The 27743-nt window shown below is 40.2% G+C and overlaps 1 protein-coding gene across 1 annotated transcript; it reads right to left on the bottom strand.

Moving 5' to 3' along the window:
• Positions 1-10064: 10064 nt before the first annotated feature.
• cpb1 (carboxypeptidase B1 (tissue)) lies at positions 10065-24765 on the bottom strand. Its single transcript, XM_034168717.1, has 11 exons — positions 24661-24765; positions 23585-23660; positions 23181-23305; positions 21928-22027; positions 15779-15880; positions 14958-15062; positions 14766-14876; positions 14540-14630; positions 14250-14452; positions 11526-11610; positions 10065-10394 (listed from the first exon to the last, which is right to left on the bottom strand). Exons 1-11 carry the CDS (start codon positions 24759-24761, stop codon positions 10207-10209), a joined length of 1287 nt encoding a protein of 428 aa, XP_034024608.1. The 5' UTR covers positions 24762-24765; the 3' UTR covers positions 10065-10206.
• Positions 24766-27743: the final 2978 nt, after the last annotated feature.

The raw sequence follows: 27743 nt of genomic DNA, 5'->3' as shown, positions 1-27743 counted from the left end.
CAAGACTAGAATTAAAAACAATCAGCCTTTTGGCACCGTAAGGCAGTTCACCAAAAAGAATTCATGTTTATACGTAAAATCCACAATCTTTATCGTAACTGATTTAATATTTGGAATGTTCTCCTTCTTCTTGAAGCCTCTTGGTATGTTACACCTGTCAGGTGGAAGGGGTTATGTTGGCAAAGGTGAAGAGCTCATGAACACAAATTTTAACAAATTACTAAACAGATTATTAGAGAAATAAAGCTTTTGGTGTCATAGTAAAAGTATTCGGTCTTTTAGTTACACTCATGAAGTGAAAACAAATGTCTTGCATTGTTGTTGGTTATATAATGATCAATTTAAGTTAATTTTTCTTGCAAAATAGATCATTGTGAAAAGTTGTGCATTGAGAGTAATATGTCGAAACTGAACTCATTTGACCACTGAGTTAATGCAGATAAAATAGGGCAAAATAGGGCACTGCAGTCTCGTTTGAACCCTGTGTGATATTGCGGGATTTGACCACTTATGGGGACAGCCGGTCCCGTTGTGCAATATAAACACAGCATAACTTCACATGGAAAATGGTGTACTGTTTTGTTTTCAGCTGCAATCACCGAAGCAGTCGCGAAAAGCTTTTTTTTTTTCAGTTCCAGTGGAGAAGCAAAGACAAGGCGAATGGGAGACATCGTGTCTAGGGTTGGGTATCGAGAACCGGTTCTTTTCGAGTCTCATTAGGAAATGATTACATCCACCAACATCAATAGTCTTTTTGCTTAACGATTCCCTTATTGGTCCTTCAGAGCAGCTGTTGTTTTTGAGGTTGTTTGTCGGGAAAATGGTCATTCCTCAACGTTGACTACAGACCCTGCAGCGGCTCTGTAATCAACTGTTTCTGCAGCGCGACACCACTTTGATGCGTGAACCAATGAAGCAATGCTTCGATTCACTAGTTCATTGGTTCTTTGATTTGCTGCTCTTCAGAAACTGCAAGTTTCTTAACCCCTCTCAAAGCCATTAAAATATTGTGAGTCACTTTTGTGTGGATTAAAGTCACTAACTGGGACTCTTGTTTTGTTGCAGTCAAGAAACGAGAATCGTCCTCTGTTCCATTGGCACAGCTCCAAACGCTGCGTGGCTCTCTGCCGAGACAGTCTGGTTGGAATTAATAACTTCAAAATGAATCGCTGCTTTAAATAAAATGACACCTCTTACAAATGCTGTAATACAGACAAGAAACTACAATCGACTAAAACATTTTTTCATCCCAAAATGAGACGTCCTGCATTCTTTATCAATTACATCCTGACGTGCTGTAAGAGCTGAGCTCAGATGTATGGAAAGACATGCCAGTAATGTCTGAAAGGAAATGCTTTTGACAATAACTACAGATTTTGTTTATTTGTATTTATGTCCAGAGTTCAAGGATCCACCATGTAGAGTTTATTATGTCCAAAGTTTAAGGTCCAGTGACCAATTTCATATTTATTTACTTTAAGACTCAATAAAATGTTGTTCAATTTCAATTCAATTTCAAATTAATCGGCTTATAAAGTGCCAGATCACAACAAAAGCGATCTCAAGGCACCTCACATAGAACAGTTCAACATAAAAAAATTTAAATAAATAAATAAAATTTAAAAAAATTCAAATACATAATTAAAAACAGAAGTAAAAGAATAAAAGAGATAAAAAATAAAAACTATTCATAAGAAAGAGAATAAAATCGGCGTTAAGTCTTGACTTAACAATGTCCACACCGACTGCCTCACAGTCACAGGAAGACCGTTCCACAGAGCAGGTGACGATAAGAAAAAGCTCTTTGACCCGCTAACATAGAAAACCTGTAAAGCCTGCTTTTAGTACACAAAAAATTCACAAGAGGTATTGATAAGGGAATCGATAAGGAATCGGATCGATAAGCGGAAAATCAAAAATAAAATCTTATCGATACCCATCCCTAATCATGTCGGTAAGTGTTAGCCTACACAGCTAACCAGAGTAGCTACATTCTCTCACCTTCAAAACCGCCTTGACATATTTGTACTCCGGGTCATAAGCAAACCGCAACACATGTCCACTTTCCCACTGCATCGTCACTTTTTCTTTGCATTTTCACTTTGTTTGCATGTAATTTGCGCAAAAACTCAGAGAAAATGCCATGTTTTTTTCCCTGGAAGTAGTGAAATTCAGTGGTGGGCACAGATAACCAAAACATTAACTTCGATAACAGATAATCAGATAACTGAAAAGTTATCTTTGATAAAGATAAAATGATAAACCACCCAAAAATGTATCAGAAGTTACATATAACCGATAAATTCCAGTATTGTCTCTGTTACACTTTCAACTACTAACAAGCTGATTTTGAGTTTTAACACCACAATTATTTCTGGTAGCATCAAAAACAACAACAGACCCAAACAATGAACCAGCACTTCTGTCTTTGAACATCTTGCCCCCTGCTGGAAGCTCCTGTTTACTACATGGCTTCCAGCACAAAAGCAACTCAGAGGAGCCATGAAGCTCAACTCTCTATTCAGTCACAATGCTTCCGTCAGGCCGAGGTCTTGGAAAATAAAGCAATGCTGAGTTGTGGTTTGGTATAGAAATAAAATGAATACTGATAGAATAATGCCATTAATGTCAATTCTGTCATTTGTACAAAGTTAAAATATAACATATATCTTTTAATGTTGAATAATGCACTAATTCTGAAGTTTTGTAACAAACACAGACAGATCGCAAAGGATTCTGGGTAAAATGTGCCTCTGCTAAAGACTGATTGGTTGAGTCATTCATTTTGTAAACCAACACATTAATGTGATGTGTGTCGTGTGTTGGTGTTTACAGATAAATTTGGACAGCTCTGTGACGTCTGGCATTTAAATTAATGTAAGGAAATGAATATACACTGCATCTGGAAAGCATTCACCATGCTTCACTTTTTCCACATTTTGTTATACACTCAACAAAAATATAAACGCAACACTTTTGGTTTTGCTCCCATTTTGTAAGAGATGAACTCAAAGATCTAAATCTTTTTCCACATACACAATATCACCATTTCTCTCAAATATTGTTCACAAACCAGTCTAAATCTGTGATAGTGAGCACTTCTCCTTTGCTGAGATAATCCATCCCACCTCACAGGTGTGCCATATCAAGATGCTGATTAGACACCATGATTAGTGCACAGGTGTGCCTTAGACTGCCCACAATAAAAGGCCACTCTGAAAGGTGCAGTTTTATCACACAGCACAATGCCACAGATGTCGCAAGATTTGAGGGAGCGTGCAATTGGCATGCTGACAGCAGGAATGTCAACCAGAGCTGTTGCTCGTGTATTGAATGTTCATGTCTCTACCATAAGCCGTCTCCAAAGTCGTTTCAGAGAATTTGGCAGTACATCCAACCAGCCTCACAACCGCAGACCACGTGTAACCACACCAGCCCAGGACCTCCACATCCAGCATGTTCACCTCCAAGATCGTCTGAGACCAGCCACTCGGACAGCTGCTGAAACAATCGGTTTGCATAACCAAAGAATTTCTGCACAAACTGTCAGAAACCATCTCAGGGAAGCTCATCTGCATGCTCGTCGTCCTCATCGGGGTCTCGACCTGACTCCAGTTCGTCGTCGTAACCGACTTGAGTGGGCAAATGCTCACATTCACTGGCGTTTGGCACATTGGAGAGGTGTTCTCTTCACGGATGATGCGAAGGAGATGTGTTGCACTGCATGAGGCAAATGGTGGTCACACCAGATACTGACTGGTATCCCCCCCCCCCCAATAAAACAAAACTGCACCTTTCAGAGTGGCCTTTTATTGTGGGCAGTCTAAGGCACACCTGTGCACTAATCATGGTGTCTAATCAGCATCTTGATATGGCACACCTGTGAGGTGGGATGGATTATCTCAGCAAAGGAGAAGTGCTCACTATCACAGATTTAGACTGGTTTGTGAACAATATTTGAGGGAAATGGTGATATTGTGTATGTGGAAAAAGTTTTAGATCTTTGAGTTCATCTCATACAAAATGGGAGCAAAACCAAAAGTGTTGCGTTTATATTTTTGTTGAGTATATTACAGGCTTATTCCAAAATGGATGAAATTATTTTTTTTTCCTTAAAATTCTACACACAGTACTCCATAATTACAGTTTTTATATGTTGTTTGTTTGTTTTGTTTTTTTTTTTAGAATTTTGTAAATTTATTAAAAATAAAATAAAATAACCCCCTAAGAAATCACATGTACGTAAGTATTCACAGCCTTTGCCATGAAGCTCAAAATTGAGCTCAGGTGCATCCTGTTTCCACTGACCATCCTTTACATGGTTCTACTGCTTAACTGGAGTCCACCTGGGGTAAATTATGTTTATTGGACATGATTTGTAAAGACACACACCTGTCTATAAGGTCCCACAGTTGACAGTACATGTCAGAGCACAAACCAAGCATGAAGTCAAAGGAATTATTTGTAGACCTCCAAGACAGGATTGTCTGGTGGCACAAATCTGGGTAAAGGTACAGAAACAAAATAAACTGTGCTGCTTTGACGGTCCCATTGAGCACAGTGGTCTCCATCATCCATAAATGGAAAAAGTTTAGATCCACCAGGACTCGTCCTACAGCAGGCCACCCATCTAAACTGAGCAATCAGGGGATAAGGGCCTTAGTCAGGGAAGTGACCAAGAACCCGATGGTCACTCTGTCAGAGCTCCAGCATTCTTCTGTGGAGAGAGGACAACCATCCAGAAGGACAACCATCTTTGCAGCAGTCCACCAATCAGGCCAAAAGCCACCTGAAGGACTCCAAAAAACTTTGGTCATGTTGACATTATGGGGTGTTGCGAGTAGAATTTTGAGGGAAAACGTATTTATTCAATGTTGGAATAAAGTTGTAACATAACAAAATGCAGAAAATGTGAAGCTCTATGAATACTTTCTGGATGCATTGTATAGCTTTCATAGCCATCTGTCAGCGTGTAATAACTTGCAACAACAAATCAGTGTGTTTCATGAGCCCAGAATGAGTCTGTCTTATCTACATGAGATACATAAATTTTTGCATCCCTTGTGGAGGCCATCATGTTGCAATGCCATGTTGACATGGTAGCCCAAAGGGATATAGTTACTCCAGTTCACATTTGGCAGCGCGGCCTGGAGACTGAAGGAAAAAGAAGAGGAATCAGTGGTTGCTGTTTGCTGTTGCAGACCAAGTTTGAGAACCCTTATTTTTGTGAAATGGAGGATCATACGTATTGCTTTGCACAACGGAAGGCAAGGGAGCATGAATCCCCACCACCAAAGAAGTGTAAAGATGAAGGGAAACGGTGGAATTCTCCCGACTGCATATAGGTGCTTACGTACCGCCATAGGGAGTGCATTATTAGTTTTTACTTGAATTTTCTTTGTAACCTGTGGTATATTCAGAAAACTAGCGCTAGGATTTCTTTTTAAAACACCCCATCTAAATAAGAGTGAATAAGCACAAAGTAGTGGCAAATACATCCAAGTTATTCAGCTTCCATGTGATGGTCAGCAGTTTTGGTCAGCTGTTTCAAATCTCGTGTCCACTTCACAGCTCCCCCGTTGCGATCATGAACAGAGCTGTCTGCAATCATCACCCGCCATCGCTTTCTCTCTGTCTCATCGTGTTCACACTTCTCCAAAATCTGATAAATTTGTGTGGCTTTCTCTGCGAGACTCAGCAGCTCCAGGTGTAGTTTTCCACTGCAGGGCACGCCTGTTCCAGCGACGATGTTTCTTCAGCTGTGGGACCATCATGTTCCTGAAACTTTTTTAATCAATATATTTTATTGAACCATATAAGAGGAGTACGGTGCCTTAGTGGTTAGCACTGTTGCCTCACATCAAGAAGCTTGTGGGATTACATCCCACCTGGTACTTTTTGTGTGCAGTCTACATTTTCGTGGTGGTTATCATTTTCATGTGGGTTCCCTCCAGCTTCCCCCCGGTTCCAAAGACCATGCATGTTCTGTGAACTGAAAACTTTAAATTGACTGTAGGTGTGCGTGAACATGTGAATGAGTTTCTGTCTATATGTGGCCTTGCAATATATGGGCATCATGTCCAGGATGTACCCTACCTCACGCTCTATGTCTTCCTAGGATAGGCTGCGGCCCCCACATGACCCTTAATTGGAGTGAGCAAACAATATGAATCATCAGTGTTGTATAAAGTACTGGAAAATCACACTTAAGTAAAAGTACAGATACCCATTAAAAAAATGTCTTTGGTAGTAGTTCAAGTCACTGATTGAAATGCAACTCAAGTAAAAGTCTTAAAGTATCTAGTATTTATTGTACTTAAGTATGACAAGTAATGGACAACTAAATGTACTCAAGTATTGAAAGTAAAAGTACAAGTAAATGTTAATAATCAAAAACGGACTGATTTTTTATATTACAAAGTTTTATCTAGGCTTGTAAATGACTGGTAGTATTAGTCAAAATACTGAAAATTGTGCACATCACACAAAAACACTTCAGAAACAAGGTTTCAAAACCTAAATGAGAGTAGGCTACTCACTAGGTGTTCACAGGAAAGTTATTTATTTCTGTATGTATTTATTTATTTTCATTGTTACATGGTTTTATCTTTTCTGTTGTGTTTTGTTTCATTAGGTTCTTTTTGTCTCTCTAAAACTGTTTTGTAACAGTATGTCAATTATTATTGACTATTATTGTCTATTATGTAGACTATTATTGTTTTTGCTATTATTATTAATATATAAATTAAAAAATTTTTAAAAAAATTACAATTTGACTCTTACGACAACAAACGCTGAGCCATTAATTATACAGAAAACAAATCAACACAAAGTGCTGATGCGAACATCTTAATGCTAACTAACATTGAAAACGCCATAGACATGCTAACGCGTTAGCATCGGTCCCGTTTTTAAGTTATAAAATACATCTATCAACTGTTTCAGAAAACCATAACAGGTCCGTTTAACATAAAAATATTAAATATTACTCACAGACATATGGGTTTTAGCGGGGAAAAATAAGGATAAAGCGATAAACGAACCCACGAATCGTAGGTCGAAGCACTGCTTCGATTGGTTCAAGGTTCAACGCAAAGTCGCGCTGCAGAAAAGTTTATTACAGACCTGCTGCTGGTCTGTAATCAATGTAGAGAAATTATCATTTTCCTGACAAACACCCCCCCAAGTGCACAACTGCAAAAAAGCCTACCGGACATGCCTCATGACAAATCAGCCTGACTTCGTTGCAGTCACTAGTAATCAGTGGTGTCTCTGAGTGAAAACATGACTTTTTTTCGTGTGTGTTTGTGTGTGTTTTGTAACGAGTAACCGCATGGTGCATTAGAAAATGTATCGGATTAGAAGTATGCAATTAAGGTCGGAAATGTAGTGAAGTAAAAGTGAAAGTAACCTGAATTAAAAAAACTCAAGTAAAGTACAAAGTCTCCCAAAACGTACTTAAGTACAAGGTGTATTAGAAAACTAACAGGCAGTTTTATAAAAAAAAAAAACCTATATGGATTTGAATCACGTGCGATTACACCAGACATGCTTGAACCCTCGTGCGCATGCGTGAGTTTTTTCACGCGTCAGTGACGTCATTCGCCTGTGGGCAGGCTTTGAGTGAGCACTGGTCCAGCCCTCTCGGCTGAAATCCTTTGTCTGAGACGCTGCTGGAGACGACGTGCGTTGCTTTTCAAATTTTTTCAGGACTTGTGAGGGATATCCAAGTGGACACTATTCGAGAAATTCAGCTGGTTTTCCGTGAAAAGTTTAACGGCTGATGAGAGGTTGTGGAGTTTCTTTCGCTTTAAGGACAGCTCAAAAAGCGGATCGGCGCGGCGCGGTCCATCTGGCTGTTTCGAGCTGAAAACTTCCTAATTTAAGGCTCTGTTCACCCAGGACATCGTCAGAGAACAGAGAAGTTTCAGAAGAAGTCGGCATGAGGAGTTTATGCGGACATTCCACTGTTAAAGGAGATTTTGTAATGAAAGAACCTGCGGGCAAATTCGCCGAGTCGGTTCCGTGACGATGACGCAAATCTGTCTGCGCCGCGGGAAACACACCTCCGTGTTGAAAACCATTTGTAAAATTCAGGCGGCTTTTGATGGCTTTCAACAAGTGAGTATCTGAGAAATTGTTTAACAGCTGGGCATGTTCCAACTTGTCCGTTAAGGTTTCCAATGGAGGTGTTTTTCCTGTCGCGACCCCCCGCGGTCGGGTACGGCCCGACATGCGAATCTGCCCGCACGTTCTTTCATTACAAAATCTCCTTTAACAATGGAATGTCCGCATAAACTCCTCATGCCGACCTCTTCTGAAACTTCTCTGTTCTCTGACGACGACCTGGGTGAACAGAGCCTGAAATGTGGAAGTTTTCAGCTTGAAACAGCGAGACGCCGCCGCTGCCTCGGAGCACAGATCGCCGTCAGGCGCCGTGGGCCGTCCTTAAAGCGACACTTAGACACCAAAATCTCTCATCAGTCGTTAAAATTTTCACCGAAAACCAGCTGAATTTATCGAATGGTGTCCACTCATTTTGATCAAACAAAGCAGCAGTCTCTGAGCCATTCCTAAACAATGAAAAAAACGACGAGAGGGTGGGCCACTCCTCACTCAAAGCCTGCCCATAGGCAAATGACGTAACTGATAGGCGTGAAAAAACTCTTGCATGCCCACGAGGGTTCAAGCATGTCTGATGTAATCACACGTGATTCAAATCCATATGGTTTTTGAAAAAAATAAGGTCGGATAATTTTCTAACAGACCTCGTACAGTAGTGAAGTATTTTTACTTCGTTACTATACAACACGGTGAATCATATAGACAAATAAGCCAAACCACAAAAACAAATTCCTAAAATTTTGCTGCTCCTCCACGACGACAGACTTGGAGATAACGCAAGTGAAATTCACAGTAAACAAACAGTAAAATTAATTACAATATAAAACACATTGTGCAGGGGTGGTGGCCAAGTGGTTAATGCGCTTGGTTTCAGTTCAGAAGGTTCCGGGTTCAAATCCCACCCCTGCCACATTTCTCCATGTAATGTGGAGTTGCGTCAGGAAGGGCGTCCGGCGTAAAACTTGTGCCAATTCAACATGCAGATCCACCTTGGATTTGCTGTGGCGACCCCAAGTGCAAACAAGGGAGCAGCCGAAGGGACTTACTATAAAACACATCAGCCAGATGCTGCTAATTAAAAATTATCACTGTATTAATGCTACTGGAAGTGTGTTTGTTGGCTAAAAACTACCTGGATGCTGATGACACAATGCATTCTAAATCAATTTATTTATGTATTAATTTTTTTTGCTGTATGCAGGAGGGAGAATTGTTTGTTTGCAAACTTACCACTAGATGTCACTAAATCCTTCACACTGTAGCTTCAAAGTAGATATGCACTGTGTATGAAGATTATTTGCACATCTCCTTCAAATATTTGGAAAACTACATTTGTCCCACTGTTACAAAAGAAATCAATGGACTACCTTCTGCTTGCAGCGCTTTGTGCCAGTGCAGTGAAGCACCATGCTGGGTTTTGGCTCCTATGTTCTCCCCTCGGGCAGATGCTTTGGCAGATTGGAGATACTGCCAAGAAGTCAGTGCTCCATGGTTGTCATGTAGTGTTCTGCTGGACTAAAATCATAAATCCCCACCCGCCCACCCACCTGACCAGCTCCACCTCTGGAACAGTGCCAGCTGAACACAAGGCATCACCAAGGGCTGATATTGGGAACCAGTGCCTCCTTTTGTTTTTCATACCCCTTTTATTATTGCAAAATATTACCTGTACTGATTTGAGGCTAAAATTCTGGATAGTCTGACTGGCAAAATTATGATAATGTTAAATTTAACTCTTATAAGTGGACTTACATGTAGCACATAATGTTTCTGTCCCTTACATGAAGCTGTAAAATGTCAGCATATTGTTTTTTTTTTTTTTTGGACATTTCTACATAGACATAATAAAATTTCAGTCTGTCATGCATTTTATTTTCACATAAAAATCACATTCAGCATGCGGGGATGGATCATTGATTTTATTGTTTGCTCTCTTCTGGACATTCTGTCAGGAACAGTGAGAGGAACATGGTGGGTGGTGTTTGTATCCATGGATACGGGTTGGAGATGGTTGAGAGGTTGGAGTGGTTGGGGGTTGGTAGAGAGGAGCCCAGTTGGCAGGGGTCCTGGCAGTTCCGCTCTTTAATAAGGGTTTTTCTGCACGTAGGCAGCAATGTACTTGACGGCCAGCATGGTCTCCTCGCATGTGGGCTTGATCTGAGACTCGGGCAACAGGAAGCCGTAATGACCAGTGTCACGCAACTCGAAGGTGTAGGAATATCTTATTCCCAGGTCATAGGCCCAGTCATCAGAGCCTCCAGCAGCAGGGTCTGAAGTCAAATAAGAACAGCGAGGTCATTCGCAATCAGACATACAGAACTGGATTATTCCAAATGCATTTTTTGTTACCCCCTAAAAAATAGAAAAAATTGCATATGGTCTTTGGCAGCTCTCAGAACTCATATCTCTTTAAATGAAAATGTTTCATGGACATAATTAGTTGTACAACAAACTGAAAAGTAAAAATGGACTATCATGTTTTACTGTGCCTAAAACTTGAAAAATGAATTAAAAATCATAAAAAAGTTATTTATGAATAAAGTAAAATTGGTTGCTACTTTTCACCCATTAAAAATAGACATTTTTTCTCCTGTTTGAAAAAAAAAATCATAATTTCCTTTAAGTGTTCTGCAGTTTGTAAGGAAAGGCAGTTGTGTTTTATCAGGTTTGTATGATCAGTTTATGGGAGTCTTGCTGGCAACTTTGTTGTGTTGTCATGTAAAGGGCAGTATGTTTTAATGAAGCTGGATAATATTTTACAGTTGATTACTTATTTTAATGCAATAAAAAATAATCTTAAAAATCCACTTAGTTTTTTGTGCATTAGGAATGTTTGGATAATTTTTTTTCTATTATTTTTTATTTTATTTTTGCCACCAATTAAGTTTTTTATCTGTTTGTTTTTGTAAACTGCATTAAAAAACCTGATGCATCCCTAAATTGTTGGTACATTAATAACCCGAGGCCAACATATGGCCATCAGGTATTGCAAAGACCTGGCATCCGTCTGTCTGGCCGTCCGTCTTTCTGTCTGTGTTCAGCATAAGTCCAGTTCTATTACTGCCACAGGCTTCAAATTCACAGGGAACATTCTTGGGACACATACCTTGTACAAGTTCAAAGCTGGCTAACCGTGATGTATTTTAAGAGGTTCAGAACTCACATTCTGTTTGAATCTGTTCTGCTTTTGTTTTTGAGTGGTGGCGGATGAGAAGAAATGTTCCAATTTGATGTGATCATGACTACTCATTTATCCCAAGTATTATAGTCTGAAATACTATTTGAAAAACACTGGAGCTTTACTTTCTGCTGTGTATTCAGTCAGCTCTTTGTCCAGAGATAGAGCAGCCTGACCCTTGGTCAATTGCTGGTTGAGGTCCCTGCATGTATACGATACTTACAGATGGTTGCTGCTCCAGGTCCAGCGGTGTAGCGTGTGCCATACAGACTAGTCAGGGCTGAAACTGCTCCTTTAGCCACCTGCAACTACAAGGACAAAAAAGTCCAGTTATTTTAAAAGCCCACTCAGTTTGTAATGACCGAGCCCCAACCTCCTGTCCTGCCATGCAGGTGTTCAACTGCACACTGGGAGCAGTTTGGGATTGAAGACCTTACCCAAGGGCCCTCATTGATTTGAATCAAGGATCCTCTGGTCTCAAGCCCATCATCTTAATTTCTTGAACATTACTTTCCCACAACCCCCCAACTTGAAACCATAAAGTTAGAAGGAATTAGGGGTGTGGTGGCTTTGATTAACCATGAGTGAGTGATTGTGGGCTGTGTCCAGAGCCTTGCTAGTAGAGGCTACTAGCTGTTTTGAACTGACTGGGGTCATCCTTTCTGAGACTTTTATTACAAATATCTGGGATAATATAGCTTGAAATGTGGTTAATTTTACAAAGAGACTATCAAAGAAGTAATTTTAATACCTGCCCCAAACCACGAAAACCACCACCCAGTCTACAAAAATGTGTGTATTCAAACACCTGAACCACAATGAACGTGTTGGCCTGAGCTTGGATGTGAACTCTGGGGAAGGTGGGCGAGTGTTCAGGCTTCATTTGTCCCAAACTGGTCTTGCACATGCTTTACCTCTTTACCCATTTATGGATTGGTCTGGAGTTGGAAAGAGTTAAGCACAACTAAGGTGGTGGCATTCAGAGTTAAACTATTTGAGCTTCAGAACTACTCAGAAAACCAAAGGGTGACGTCATGGACTGGCCTGGGAACGCCTCCGGATCCAGTCAGAGGTGCTCAATGTGGCACGGGAAAGGGAAGTCTGGGATATATATATATATATATATATATATATATATATATATATATATATATATATATATATATATATATATATATATATATATATATATATATATATAGTAGATTCCAAATAATTTTGATGGTGAGGCTGCTCTGTGCAAATCATTCTTTATTAATTTATGCAAAGGACGCAAAGCTGCACTCTGCAAATAGTAAATAATAACCATTAACTTACTGCTGATTTTTACTGCGTTTCAGTAGGTAGTGAAACAGCTACAACAGGACAAATGCTCATGCAGTAATTCATGTTTCAAGGCAGAAAGATGATATATGACAGATCAGTGGGGCTCCTTTGTTATAAGAAGTGCCTTAAATTACAGGTGAGGAATAAAGAGGCAGATGAGTGTGATTTGAAATCCTAAGTATGATAGGTGGTGTAGAGGATTGTTAAGCACAGCCTGTGGACACCGAGTGTGCACGAGGTGTATGCTCCTCAGCCAGACTCGAGGTGTAAATGAAATAAATGCGCCACAGCTACAGTGCAATAGCTGCTATAATGGACTTCATATAAAAGTGATAATGGGACCAGTTTGACTTTTCCTAAAAGCTTTTGAAAACCTGTATGATTTATGACACTTGCCTTCGATATTTTCTCCATTATATTTTTAATTAAGTCACAATGTCTGACCAATAAATATAAAGTTCTCTTTACATATCACACAACAGGCTGTTTTTTAGTCTACTAGACAGTGATGTCACATTGTGTATTTTTTCTTTGATAGTGGCCACATAAATTATTTAATGAGGAAAATTTGGAATGACAGTAATTTAAGGCCAGGATCTGCTCTTTGTTCTTAGTGATTACAGAGATCAGACTGGTAGTTGAATTTCGTTGTTTTTGGCCATTACCAAGGTAGAAATTGCATTTTTCAGATAATTTGACACCAAAATTAAGCCTGTTTGACTAGCAGTTCCTGAGATATGGCATAGTGTCCACTTGTGAATGAGTGGAAAATCAATATGTAAATCAATCAATATGTAATTTTTTACAATGCAGGTTGTGATATTTAGCAGAATTCAAATACAGTAAATATATCCTAATGCTGACAGTGCATTTACACTGAATAATGCACATGACGCTGTCATGATCAGTAGAGCCCGACCGATATATCGGCCGGCCGATATTATCGGCCGATATAAGCCCTTTTCAAAGTACTCACTATTGGCCGAAATTTGGCCAATAGAGCACCGATAATTTCTCATAAACAGAACAGTTACTGAAATAATGTTTGTGTTGGCAATGTAAAATGTCCTTGCACCGTTTGTCCAGTAGATGGAGCTCTGACTCCATTCAACTGAGAGCTGCTTACACCCCTGCTTAAATGTGTTCATCACCGGCCCCCGTAGTTTGCTGTCACACTGCACTGATTGGCTGACAAAAGCATACAAGTAAGTTTATAAGGATATTGTTTGTAATAACTTTGCGATTACATTCACCCCACATTTCTCCCGTTTCAGTTCAACTCAGTTTGAATAACTTTATGTAGTAATGTGTCAAATGTGCTTCATTGCATCGGTCACGCTTTTTGTTAAACCCACATTGTGTAGACCTTATTTCTAGCATGAAAAACTTTTGTTTACTGCTAAGAGGGTGAAACATTCAACTGATGGGCTGATTTATCGGCTATTGGCAAATCAGCTGATTTATCGATTATCGGCATTTTTTTCAATCAAATATCATTATTGGCATCGTCCTCAAAAAATCCATATCGGTCGGGCTCTCAGTAATTATATCCTGTTTTCTGAATGTATGCACGGCTCAGGTTAAATTATATGTGCAGTAAGAATCAATGATGTTGACTGACCAGTTCGCTGTGGTGTGCAGCCAGTGTATACGTGTAGGAGTACGGGAAGAGCAGCAGTTGGGAGTAGGAGTGAATGGTGATGTAGGCCTTGATGATGGACTTGTTCGCACGGATGAAGTTGGCAACGTTCTTGACCTCAATCTCGGATTCAGGCTTGGAGCCGCAGTATGTATCGCTGCAGGGGTTGCTGGAAGCTCCGACAGCTGTCGTGAAGTCACAACGAGACAATTCTTTCATCTGGACTTTGACTAGAAATAAAATATAGCATGTTCAAGACATGCTGGACTTACTGCACCAGCCAGCATCAAAGTTTCTGTTGGGATCAGCCCCAATGCAGCTGGTTCCAGGCGTCCTGGAGCGAGTCTTCCTCCACATCCTGTTCTAAAGTCCCCACGTAGACAAAATCCCCAATGAGGCATGCATTTAACAAACAAAAACTGTAAGAATACCAAAATACTGTAGCACAGACTTCATAAGGTTACAACATAGCTATGACTGATGAAAAATGTCACATACACTCTTGTGGGTGTACTCATAACCATCAATGTTAAAGACGGGAAGAACAAAGACGTCCATCTGGTTGAGCAGGTTGGTCATCGCAGCATCACTGCCATAGGTGGACAGAGCCTAATAAAGATGGAGAGGGTTCCATTTCCTTCATGGATGGAAGCTTGTTGTTGGCCATGATTAGCAGAGTGTCCTCCTTACCTCCTTGACAAACCACTGGCAGAAAGCAGGAGAGATCCACTCTCTAGCATGGATACCGCAGTCCATGAAGATGGCAGGCTTGACGGAACTTGACTTCTTACCAAGCTACAGTGGGGAAAAGAATCACAAAGTTTTGGTGAGCAGATCACACACAAGCTGACCACATAAGATGACAGGTGTAAATATGCTAAACCATCACTGGACGTGGTCAGAGACACATAGTGACCACACTGGACAGCAGTGAAATACCACAGTGCTTTAAAAAAATAAAAAATAAAACCATAATCCTATTCTCTGACTGTGTAGCTGAGCAATGGGGAATCTCTTCAGGATAATACAGACTGCAGTTTTTGCAGTCTTGCAAAAATGAAATGATCTGGGAAATAAAAGTTTGACAGTGCATGCGTGGGTTTGTGAAGGTCCCTGTCGTCTCCCACCTTTCTTGTGTTTGTGCATCCAGATTGTCCTCTGGACTCCGGCAAAAGCAGTTGCATAAATCAACATTCTCCTCTGCCTTTGTTTTTTGGTATATTATGCATATTAATACCAGGTGTCACTGCCGTCAGGTTAAAATCATTATCTAGATACAGTCTACTGTGATAGACTGGCATCCTGTCCTGGGTGTCCCTGGCTCATGCCCTATAATTGCGCCAACCCCCGTGACCCTTGAGTGGAGTACACACTTATTAAAATAATAATAATAATAATAATAATGAATAGATAGAATGTGGATACTAGACACATTGTAATGCCCAGGGTAAATGAGCCAATAATTTCCAACAATGCTCACATTGGGACTGTCGACCAATCGTGAGTCATACCTTGAGGAGAATCATAGGACGTCCCTCGTAGGTGTTTCCAATTACTTGCTTGCTGATCAGATTAGGGTTGGAGGAGGAAATTGAAGTTATCCAGGACTGGATCTGAAATCAAAGAAAGAAAGAAAAGAAAACCCTGTGACAACTGTGAGTAAGTTCACAAAACAATGCCAAATGCTCTGCAATACTAGTTGTCTGCACATTATTTATTGGTAGTAGTAAATCCTTTATGAAGTAATACCTGAAATAGCAAACTGGTCAACTTTGTGTTGAAGAACCCAACAGTATAACTGTTAACACACACACACACACACACACACACACACACACACACACACACACACACACACACACACACACACAACCACACACACATATGGCAACAACTTTATGCCCTGGGAACTTTTTTGTAGGTGGTATAATAAGGTATCAATCAGAAAAGTGCTCATTTCTGATTTTGTATTGGCTATCATTGCCAAGTAGCCACTAGGTGGCGACAGGGCACCACTCCTCTCTGGGGCTGTATATCCAGGAAACCTTGGCAAACAATTTCTCAAGAGTTGCATTATGATTGATGAAGCCACTGTCACGTGACATACAGTCTCCATGTTGTATCCCAACCAACCTGCTTCCAAGCTCCAATCGACAGTTACACAAGGAAACATAATTGGTAGGTGTGATGCTATTTTATGTTTTGATTATTGAAATATCTTTGTAGCAGGACCACAGCAATGAGAGTCCAGGAAAAGAAAAATGAAATTATGTTGCCAAAGAAACTGAGAATGTCATCGTGTGTGAGACAAAACAGACTGTATGCCAGTTTTTTGGGGTATTTCAAGAATTTGTCTTTTGTGGTGTTATTGGCACACGTTTGTTTAACTTCATGGTCAAGTGATATTGCATAATTTGTTCATGTATTAGTCAATTACAATACACCTGAACAAATATCTGTTAAATTTCTCACACAAGCACAGTGTGGATATTAGCATTTGCTTATCACATGACTAATGTACCACTTGGCTATAAAAATCACAGACTATCACTATTAAAAATGAAAATTTATTTTATACCCTATATATATATACAGTAGTGTTCAGAATAATAGTAGTGCTATGTGACTAAAAAGATTAATCCAGGTTTTGAGTATATTTGTTATTGTTACATGGGAAACAAGGTACCAGTAGATTCAGTAGATTCTCACAAAACCAACAAGACCAAGCATTCATGATATGCACACTCTTAAGGCTATGAAACTGGGCTATTAGTAAAAAAAAAAGTAGAAAAGGGGGTGTTCACAATAATAGTAGTATCTGCTATTGATACTACAAACTCAAAACTATTATGTTCAAACTGCTTTTTTAGCAATCCTGTGAATCACTAAACTAATATTTAGTTGTACGAGGTCTGTTAGAAAACTATCCGACCTTTTTATTTTTTTGCAAAAACCATATGGATTTGAATCGCATGCGCTTGCATCAGCCAAGCTTGAACCTTCGTGCGCATGCGTGAGTTTTTTCACGCCTGTTGGTTGCGTCATTCACCTGTGAGCACGCTTTGTGGGAGGAGTGGTCCAGCCCCCTCTGCGGATTTTCATTGTCAGGAAAATGGCTGAGTGACTGCCGCTTTGCTGCATCAAAATTTTTTCAGAAACTGTGAGAGACAGCCAGGTGGAAACCATTCGGAAAATTCAGATGGCTTTCAATGAAGCTCTTATGGGCATCACACAGATTAAGGAGCATTACAACCGGATTAAAGACAGCCCACAGCGGCTGAGGGCGCGCCGCGCTTCGAGTGGCCATCGACAGGCTGAAACGACCAGATAATTTCCAAAGTGAAGGCTGTGTTGATCCGGGACGTCATCTCACTACTAGAGAAATGGCAAGAGAGGCGGACATAGCACTTTTTCAGCACATTACACTGTTACAGGAGATTTTGTAATGAAAGATGTGCGTTCAGAACTCGCGCGTCAGGACGGAGCCACGTAATGGCGCACAACAAAAAGCACCTCCGTATTGGAAGTCTCATGGGACATGCCCAGCTCTTCCACCATTCAGAAGATTCAGATGGCTTTGGGTGGCTTTTCAGTCGAGTGAGTATCCGAGAAATTGTCGAAGGGCTGGGCATGTCACAACATGTCCTGTGAGACCAACACGGAGGTGCTTTCGTTATGCGCCATTAGCGGCTCCGTGGCGAATTCCTCCGATCCTGTTTTCATGACAAAATCTCCTTTAACAGTGGAATGTGCCGGAAAAGTGCTATGTCCACCTTTTCTGCCATTTCTCTGGTAGTCAGACGACGTCCCGGATCAACACAGCATTCAGTTTGGAAATGATCTGGTTGTGTCAGCCTGTCGATCACCGCTCGGAGTGCGGCGCGCCCTCTGCCATTGTGCGCCGTCTTTAAACCGGCTGTGACACTCCTTAATCTGTGTGATACCCATAAAATCGTCCCTGAAAGACATATGAATTTTCCGAATGGTGTCCACCTGGCTATCTCTCATAGTTTCTCGAAAAATTTGATGCAGCGCTGCTCCAGCCGTTCAGACATTTTCCTCACAATGAAAATCCGACGAGGGGGGAGGACCAGTGCTCACTCAAAGCCTGCTCACAGGCGAATGAAGCAACCGACAGGCGTGAAAAAACTCACGCATGCGCACGAAGGTTCATGCTTGGCTGATGCAATCACACGTGATTCAAATCCATAAGGTTATTGCAAAAAATAAAAAGGTCGGATACTTTTCTAACACACCTTGTATAACCACAGTTTTTCATGATTTCTTCACATCTGTGAGGCATTAATTTTGTTGGTTTGGAACCAAGATTTTGCTCGTTTACTAGTGTGCTTGGGGTCATTGTCTTATTGAAACACCCATTTCAAGGGCATGTCCTCTTCAGCATAAGGTAACATGACCTCTTCAAGTATTTTGACATATCCAAACTGATCCATGATACCTGGTATGCGATATATAGGCCCAACACCATAGTAGGAGAAACATGCCCATATCATGATGCTTGCACCACCATGCTTCACTGTCTTCACTGTGAACTGTGGCTTGAATTCAGAGTTTGGGGGTCGTCTCACAAACTGTCTGCGGCCTTTGGACCCAAAAAGAACAGTTTTACTCTCATCAGTCCACAAAATATTCCTCCATTTCTCTTTAGGCCAGTTGATGTGTTCTTTGGCAACTGTCACAGCACTTACAAGTAACAAGACTGTGTTTGATCATCCTGGAGCTGATCAATGGGTGAACCTTTGCCATTCTGGTTATTCTTCTGTCCATTTTGATGGTTGTTTTCCATTTTCTTCCACGCGTCTCTGGTTTTTTGTCCATTTTAAAGTATTGGAGATCATTGTAGATGAACAGCCTGTAATTTTTTGCACCTGCGTATAAGTTTTCCCCTCTCCAATCAACTTTTTAATCAAACTACGCTGTTCTTCTGAACAATGTCTTGAATGTCCCATTTTCCTCAGGCTTTCAAAGAGAAAAGCATGTTCAACAGGTGCTGGCTTTATCCTTAAATAGGGGACACCTGATTCACACCTGTTTGTTCCACAAAATTGACGAACTCACTAACTGAATGCTACACCACTATTATTGTGAACACCCCCTTTTCTACTTTTTTACTAATAGCCCAATTTCATAGCCTTAAGAGTGTGCATATCATGAATGCTTGGTCTTGTTGGATTTGTGAGAATCTACTGAATCTACTGGTACCTTGTTTCCCATGTAACAATAAGAAATATACTCAAAACCTGGAGTAATCTTTTTAGTCACATAGCACTACTATTATTCTGAACACTACTGTATATATATATATATATATATATATATATATATATATATATATATATATATATATATATATATATATATATATATATATATAAAATTACAGTTTGACACAATCTAACCACTAGGAGCAGTGGGCAGCCACAGTCCAGCACCCGGGGACCAACTCCAGATGTAGATACGCTGCCTTGGTCAGGGGCAGAGAAAGGAGCAGACCCTAAATAAGCATGTTTTTGATTGTGTGAGGAAACCGGAGTGCCCAGAGGAAACCCACACAGATGCGGGAGAACATCAGAAGAAGTTTATTGCCATTGCCAGTGAACAGGATTCACAGACTAGGAACCAAACTCCACATAGAAAGGCTGGGAATTGATCCCATGACCTTCTTGCTGTGAGGCACCAGTGCTAACCACTAATCCACCGTGCCTCAATTTCCCCTATTGTACATATTTTATCCAAGTAAATAATATTTGTGTTACGTTTGTTTTACTGTGTATTTCCACATAGTTACTTAAAAATAATTACTAAAAGAGATTTATTTCAGTTTTGAGTCACTATGGCAAAATTTCAGTGGGTTACTATTTTATGTATGACACCAAAATGAATATCTGTAGAAATGAATAGAATTACTTGTAAAGATTTCTATATTTTTCTATATTTGGGGTTAGCTACAGAACATTTGCCTGCATTTAATGGCATAACCAAAGAACTAGTGATTTTTAATTAATTATCATTATTATTTTAATAGTAGATCCCATTAATACCCCTGCTGTTTATGCGCACACACACACACACACACACACACACACACACACACACACACACACACACACACACACACACACACACACACACACACACACACACACACACACACACAGCGAAGCACCATGATCAGATGCAAAGTGCAGATTTTCCCCTAAGGTGTTCCTGGATGAATGAAATTCCTCCAGGGAGGAGCACGGGGCACCCGGACTGACATGTACCCATTTGTGTGCGAGCCCCTCTTTGTCCCTGGGTGGTCAGTGGGGCTGTGTGAGTGAAAGCTGGAAGTCTGGAGGGGAGGGAGAAGTGGGCTAGAGTTAGCCGATGATAGCACACTGTGATCAAATGCAAAGTGTGGATTTTCCTCTAAGGTGTTCCTGAATGAATGAAATTCCTCCGTGACGTCTCACTAAAATGAGATGCCGTCCGTTCTTTGTGAATTACATTGATCTTGACGTGCAACCAGCTGTGAGACTGGAGCTCAGGGACCATCACCATATTACCACAGCGAAAGGAGATGCTTTGATAAAAACTCAATAACGTCAAGTTTACGGTTTGTAATGCCCCCAAGCTCACATCACATATCAATGAGTTCTCTCTGGTTATACTACAAAGAGGCTCAGATCTCGTAATTACAAGATGTTTTCTCGTAATGATGAAATCATGGGTCATTTTTTATCCTGTAAATGCAATGCGCTTCCATACTTTACAGTCTCACAAATATATGGTGTGTACTTGCAAAAGCAGGTGATTGAGAATTTGTGCATGACCCCGTCTGGTCAGTACTCCATCCAGCTATCCACTAAACAGCTGATGTCCAGAGAGAGAGAGGGCGTGAGTACGTGTGTGGGGGGTGGTAATCCAACCCATGAACTGACATGTAATCATTTCACGGGTTGGATGTCATTCGACATCCAGAAGTGAGACACGGCAGGTCTTCAGAAGTTCGGACTACAGCGCTCACACTGCCATGCCCCTCCCCTAAACAGCTGATTTCCAGAGAGAGGGAGAACATGCAAGGGGGGGGGGGGGGAATCCAACCCATGAACTGACATGTAAGCAGTTCATGGGTTGGATGTCATTTGACATCCAGCAGTGGGACACAGCAGGTCTTCAGAAGTGTGGACCTCAGCGCTTGCTCAGCCACGCCCCTCCCCTTGCTTGCCTTCCACCCAGACTTCGGGTGGTACGTACGGCACTGGAGGTGCATTCTTCATATTCCTGCTGCATTCTGCTGGCAGTGTGGGGTTTTGTGCTGTGTTCTTTTTACTTTTTGTCTTGTTTAATTTATTTTGTCATGTTTTGTGCTGTGTTGTGTCCGCCCTGCACTCTGGGTAGTCGAGCTGGATTCAGGAGCTGCACTCCAAATGTGTGCGAATCATTCGAGGCGGCTTTGATACACATTCTGGGTACTGATACGGCATTCGTATCAATCAAGTATTCGTATTCATACATGGCTATACGAATGTCCGTCCCTCGCAAATGCGGCTCAAATTTTGGCTGTTTTTCCCATTTGGGCTGATTTGTGCTTCATTCGTGCTCATTTGTACTAAGTGTGACAGGGTCCTGAGAATGTTGTTAAGCCAGAATATCTTACTGTGCTCCAGGTGTTGTACTTGGTGTAGCTGTGGGCCTTGGGGGACACTCCATTGCCTGTTTGGGCATCCACGGCAGCCTGCAGATTCTCAATAAGAACCCTGAAGACAAGATTAAATGAGATATGCTTGAGGATGACTTTATCCTCTTTTGATATGAGCGTGTAAATGATGAATGCGAAAAATCTGAAACTTGGGAGAAGGGTTAATTAAACTTGTACAGTGGCTGAGAGAAACCAAACACTGGCAAATGCAGAAAACATTATATACAGTTACAAAAAAAAAACAAAAACAGCTGCATCAATTCTGCAACAGGTAAAAAATATCTTGGAAATTGAGAAAATGCCTGCAAACACGGAGCATATAAGCAAATATAACCGACAGTACATGAAAAAATTTGATAACATGTCTGCTGTAAATTCACACTATGCACCGAATCACAGAAATGCTTTGCAAAGCTACACAACACAGCAGAAGTAGGAACAACATAAAGGCAATACTCATAACACAAACAAAGGGTTCCTGTGCAGAAGACTTTAACTGATGGACAGTTCATTGCATTGTGATGCTCTGTTACAACCTGATCTGCAGCACTATCTGACAGCTACGTACAGTGCACCACTTGGGACAAACTACATTAGAAGTGTGTGGTAGCTTACGTTTTTAGTGGCGCATGCTGCAGAAGTCATTGCTGTGTATTCTGGGAGTTAGAAAGACGTTAAACTCATAATCAGCAACACAAATTGGGCAGTTATAGTTAAACACCACAGCTGTTTGTCCAAGTCGTGTTGCCACAGCACATCTGGCACAAATTGGGTAGGGCTGCAAATCAGGCAGTGAGACACTCCACTCTTTATCACTACCTGATTGGCAGAGGCAGTTTATTATTTTATTTGAAATGCTATGAAGAGCACGTCAGTTAAAGTCCTCCGGGCAGAAATGTGTTGTGAAACTTTCCAAAGTGTTTGTATGTGTTGATGTGTTGTTTGAATCCAGAGCAGACATGTTACCAAATTGAATTGTAACATTTGCTGGTTATGTTAGTTTTCTCTCTATTTTTCACCGTTTTTCAATTTGCAAGATGTTTTTTTTTTTTTATGTAACTACCTGTTTTTGAATTGAAGCAGGTGTTGTTGTATTTGTAAACTTTTTCTGCATTTCTAGCATTGTGTTAATTTGAAAGTCTTGTGGTCCTCATTGAAGATCATAGGATAAAAATAATTAGTGTTTTTGTTTGTTTGTTGTGAAGACCTACTCGTGCTCCATGTCACTCTGCTGCAGAATGGTGCTCACACTGTCAATGTACATTGCAGGAACACGGATGTCCACATCAATGTCAATGGTCACCTGTTCAGGATTGCCTGGTTTCCAGAAGTCAACCTGCAGATGGTGCCCCAGACAAACATTTAGATATGTAGTTAAAAAAAACTGCAACAACTCAACAACTGCATTTTCCTCCACTTTTTTGACAAACGGTGCAGATCTAGCAGTGAATATGAAACATCAAGCAACTGTCTAGAAATTTAGCTTTCAAGTGGGAAAATATTGTGCTTAGGTTTGTTAACTCAAACCAACATGCGTTAAGATCCAAATTTAACAGCAGCATTAGCAAAGCCACTAAACCCCCAGTGCGTGGTTAGCACCGTGAGGTAAACGTACCTCCATGCTTTTACCCATTTCCTTAATGAGGGTCACATGCTCGTCAAGCACAGGCTTCAGGCGGAAGACGCTCTCTCTGGGCAAAAGAAGAATCTTAATACAGCTCTCAGCCTTAAGAACACAGTATTTATAAACACGAGTTGAAATAGTTTGAACAATTCTCTGAACATGCTAGGGCTGCTGTAACACTGCTGTTTGACCAAACACTACTTCAGCAGTATAATTCAGGATCATTCATTGGTTGCAGATGTGCTTTAAATCCTTTATTGTTTGTACTAGATATTAAAATAGAATAACAAAATGAATCCAGACTGGGATTGAAGGGATCAACTTTATATTACCTTTGTTGTATATTTTGGTGTGAATGATGTACAATAAACACCCTTCATATGATGTTTTGGGTCCCTCACGTTTCTGATGATTACCATTTAAATTTTATATTTAAGAGTTTTTTTTGTAAAACTTTCTTATTTAAAGCAATATAGTAGAGCTATAACAATTAAATGATTATTAATCCAGCTATTTGAACATCGAATAATGACTTTGAATCATTAATTTTCAAAAATGTGCAGCTTTTCTGATTTCAGCTTCTTAAATGTGAACATTTTCCAAATCCTTTACTAGTTCTGTTATTCCTCTCTGATTTGAGGACATCATCTTGTGCTTTGAGAAACACTGACTAATATTTTCACAATTTTATGACATTTTATGGACCAAACGAGTAGATTAATCAACAAAATAATCAACATATTAATTGGTATTGAAAGTATCTATTGGCTGCAGCCCTACAGATTCTTGACTTTTTTCTTTTTTTAGGTTCATCATCTGACTGTATATGATCTATAATGGTTTGCTCAAACTTTATATGATATGAGTGTTAACTGTTTTTCTTAACTTGCTAAATGTTTTCCATTGGTCAACAATGAAACTGATATATTGTTCTGGCAATTTTAAATCATTCACATTGGGATTTTGGCCTGCGACTGTCTGTAATATATTATTACTGCAGCCACAGTGCACCTCATGAGTACCACAAATAAAATACTGTATTTCCCCAATAAAAATGAGAAATTTACCCCTCAAAGCGAGTGATGTCAGCTAGGGCAACAGCCACCAATCCAAAAATGAGAAGGATCTTCATGTTGGCAGTGAGGCTGGCCACCCTTGTGGACTCCATTTATAATCCTGGTGCTTTACCTACCCTCCAATGCAGCACCATGTAATGTGTCCTCCCACCAAAACCTTTTCCTGCTTACCTGTTATTTTTAGGTGCAAAGCGGAGGGACTGGGTCCAACATTATGGGTGGTCAATGATTAATAGGTACAAGAGATTAAACATGCATGAACCCCAGCCTCAAGGTCATTTAATTTTGATTTCTAATGTAGTGAATAGTTCTTCATGTTTCTTCACCTCTGAGGAATTACTTCTGCTGGTGAAAAGCGGTGGACTAGGTGTCAACAAAACCTAGGCTTTAGAGAAACGATATAAACTGACCAACTTATTAATTTCAAGCTACATGTAACTTCAAAATCTCACATATATTGACAGCAGAGATGCTCAAAATATATCCTTTTATAGGCCATTAACGGCCCCAAAGTAAATGTTTTGTTAATTACATAGTAACATTACAATTAAATGGAAATATATTATGGAATGTTAACAGTCATTCCTCAGTTTTTGTTATCCGCTCATTCCAATTAAGGTTCACACATTAGACAGGCTGCCAGTCCATCACAGGGCCCACACAGACAGATAAACACATATTACACTCATAGTCAATTTAAAATTCCCAATTCACCTGACTTGCATGTCTTTGGAGGTGGGAGGAGCAGGTGGGAAGTGATCCCACAACCTTCTTGCAGTGAGGCAACAGTGCTAACCACTAAGCCCAACATTAATATTCTAAATCTAAAATAACATTTCAGTATAATAAATAAGCTACTGTTTAGTCTGATTCACAGTAATTTAATAATTTGCAGAGAATTTGCCAATTACCATATCAGGCCAAAGCAAAGGGGCTTGTTGCATGGGAACATGTACACTCAATTATTGTTTCCAGTTACAGAGTACGTCACAAAAACTTGCACTCAATAGATGACATCCCAATGATGCGGGGCAGCTGTTTATGGAATGTCACGAGTTAAAGTATAGTTAAGATGTATTTAGTCATCTATTTCTTTGAATATATTTGATATCAGGTCCATTAATGATGCACAGATATGGTACGTCACGATTTGTGTACGTCACGCTTTATAGCATTCCACTTGTTACAAAACCAGCTTGGAACTATGCCATGAGTTAGAGTGCACTGTTGTTTGGTACTCACAGTACATTTTGGTTTGAGCACTTCAAGCAGCAGCTAACAGTTCCAACAAATCTCTCTGTTGCACATTCTTATATATCTTGTACTGGACCAGAATACGGACATGCCGTTGGAAGAGTATTAGTTTTAAGGAAGTAGACTAGTCAAAATATGGTCCAAGAATCTTCAAAAATGCTTTTTTTTTTTTGCCCGCGACGAGGTGCTCTGAATGTTGATTCAGCTGTGTCTCCACACTGAGAAGGTATGAAGATATGAAAGGTTAATACTCCAGACTGTACCCTTTAAAATGGTATATTACATTACCTATTTCAAGGTACTTCATTTTCTACCCTATGATGGCCAGAATCTGTACGCGTTCCCATGCTATGAGCCAAGGGAGTTCGGACAAAACAAGGGCCCACAAGGGGTCCCACATTGGGCAGTCTTGTTTGAGAAGAGAAGGAAGAAGTCTTCTTCAGCTAAAAAATAAGCCTTCCCCAAGGTCTCTTTGGAAGATCCTTGGGTCCCTCTGGATTGATTTTGTGTCAAACAAGAGGTCACTTAGGGAGATGTAGATTACATGGTGAAGGAAGAACCGTTATTTCTCTGGACATGATCCAGCCCACATGTGCCTCAGTGTTGAGGAGGGCAAGGGTTCACCCACGTTTCACTTGAGGCAGATACATTGTTACTTTCAAGAGGTGGGGATGGACTGGTTGTTGACCCAAGATTGTATCGTGTTGTGGTGGATTCAGTAGCTCGCGGCACCAGGGCATGCTCCCAGGCTATATAGGTTTGTTACTGAGGTTTTGAGGAGAAAACCGCTGTTAATAAAAAAAAAATAACAGTTTGTTTCTGTGATTTAGTACATTTTTGAGGAGAAACAGACTGATTTTCTGATGGACCACAGTCACTGCTGGTACCTGCCTAAATTCATAAAAAAAATCCTTTCTGCTTGTGTGGCGGCATGATTGAGTTTTAGAACATAATCACTGTTAACAGTAAGAAAATTTTCTTTTTTTTCTCCATTTTCGGCTGCCCGTGGTTGCCACAGTGGGTCTGGGCTTTACAGCATTGGGATTGGCAGAAGTTTTACATCGGATGCTCTTCCTCCCCCAACTGCAGATTCAACATGGAGAAACATGCTCACAGCTCCTGGTGTTCCCAAGCGGTCTTCCAGGATGTTGCCTGCTTCACGTCTGAGAGCTGGTGGGATCAGGTGGCTGTGGCAGTTTGTCATCATTATATGCCCTTTTAATTTGGTCAGATACAAGATGATAGCATTTATTGTTTATGTGTCACCGTGTTGGCACCTAGAGGGCACTGATTCATTCATTCATTTATCAATGCACTTACTTATTGCATTTTGTAGGGTACATGCCAAGAGTTTTACAAAACCTAGTAATGTTCATGGTACATTTTCATGACAGATCAGTTTGATCTGGAAGAACAAGGTGATTTTAAAACCAGGGAACATTGTGTAAATAATAAAAAAAAGTAACCTTTATTCTTTTTTATACAGCATATTCACAAAATGTACACTTTGAATTAAAAAAAAAAATCTGTCAGTATATATTTTTTGTCAATATATAATTATATATCACAACCTCCACAGATGTTGAGAATGATGACCCTCCTTGGAGTCTTTATGCCAACTTGTGTATACATGTTATGTATCCACTTAACATTTAATTAAAATTAATACAAACACCTATTAGAAATTCTCAAAGGGGAACACATAATTTGACAACACAATACAGATTATAGGCACAGTGTATAGTGTTTTTATAGTACTTGTTACTGGTGAAATTCATCTGGTGTGTGTGTGTGTGTTTGTGTATGTGTATATATACATG

This window comes from Thalassophryne amazonica, chromosome 1, assembly GCF_902500255.1.
Source record: "Thalassophryne amazonica chromosome 1, fThaAma1.1, whole genome shotgun sequence".
Lineage (NCBI taxonomy): Eukaryota > Metazoa > Chordata > Actinopteri > Batrachoidiformes > Batrachoididae > Thalassophryne > Thalassophryne amazonica.
This window is presented reverse-complemented; position numbering and strand designations above follow the sequence as displayed.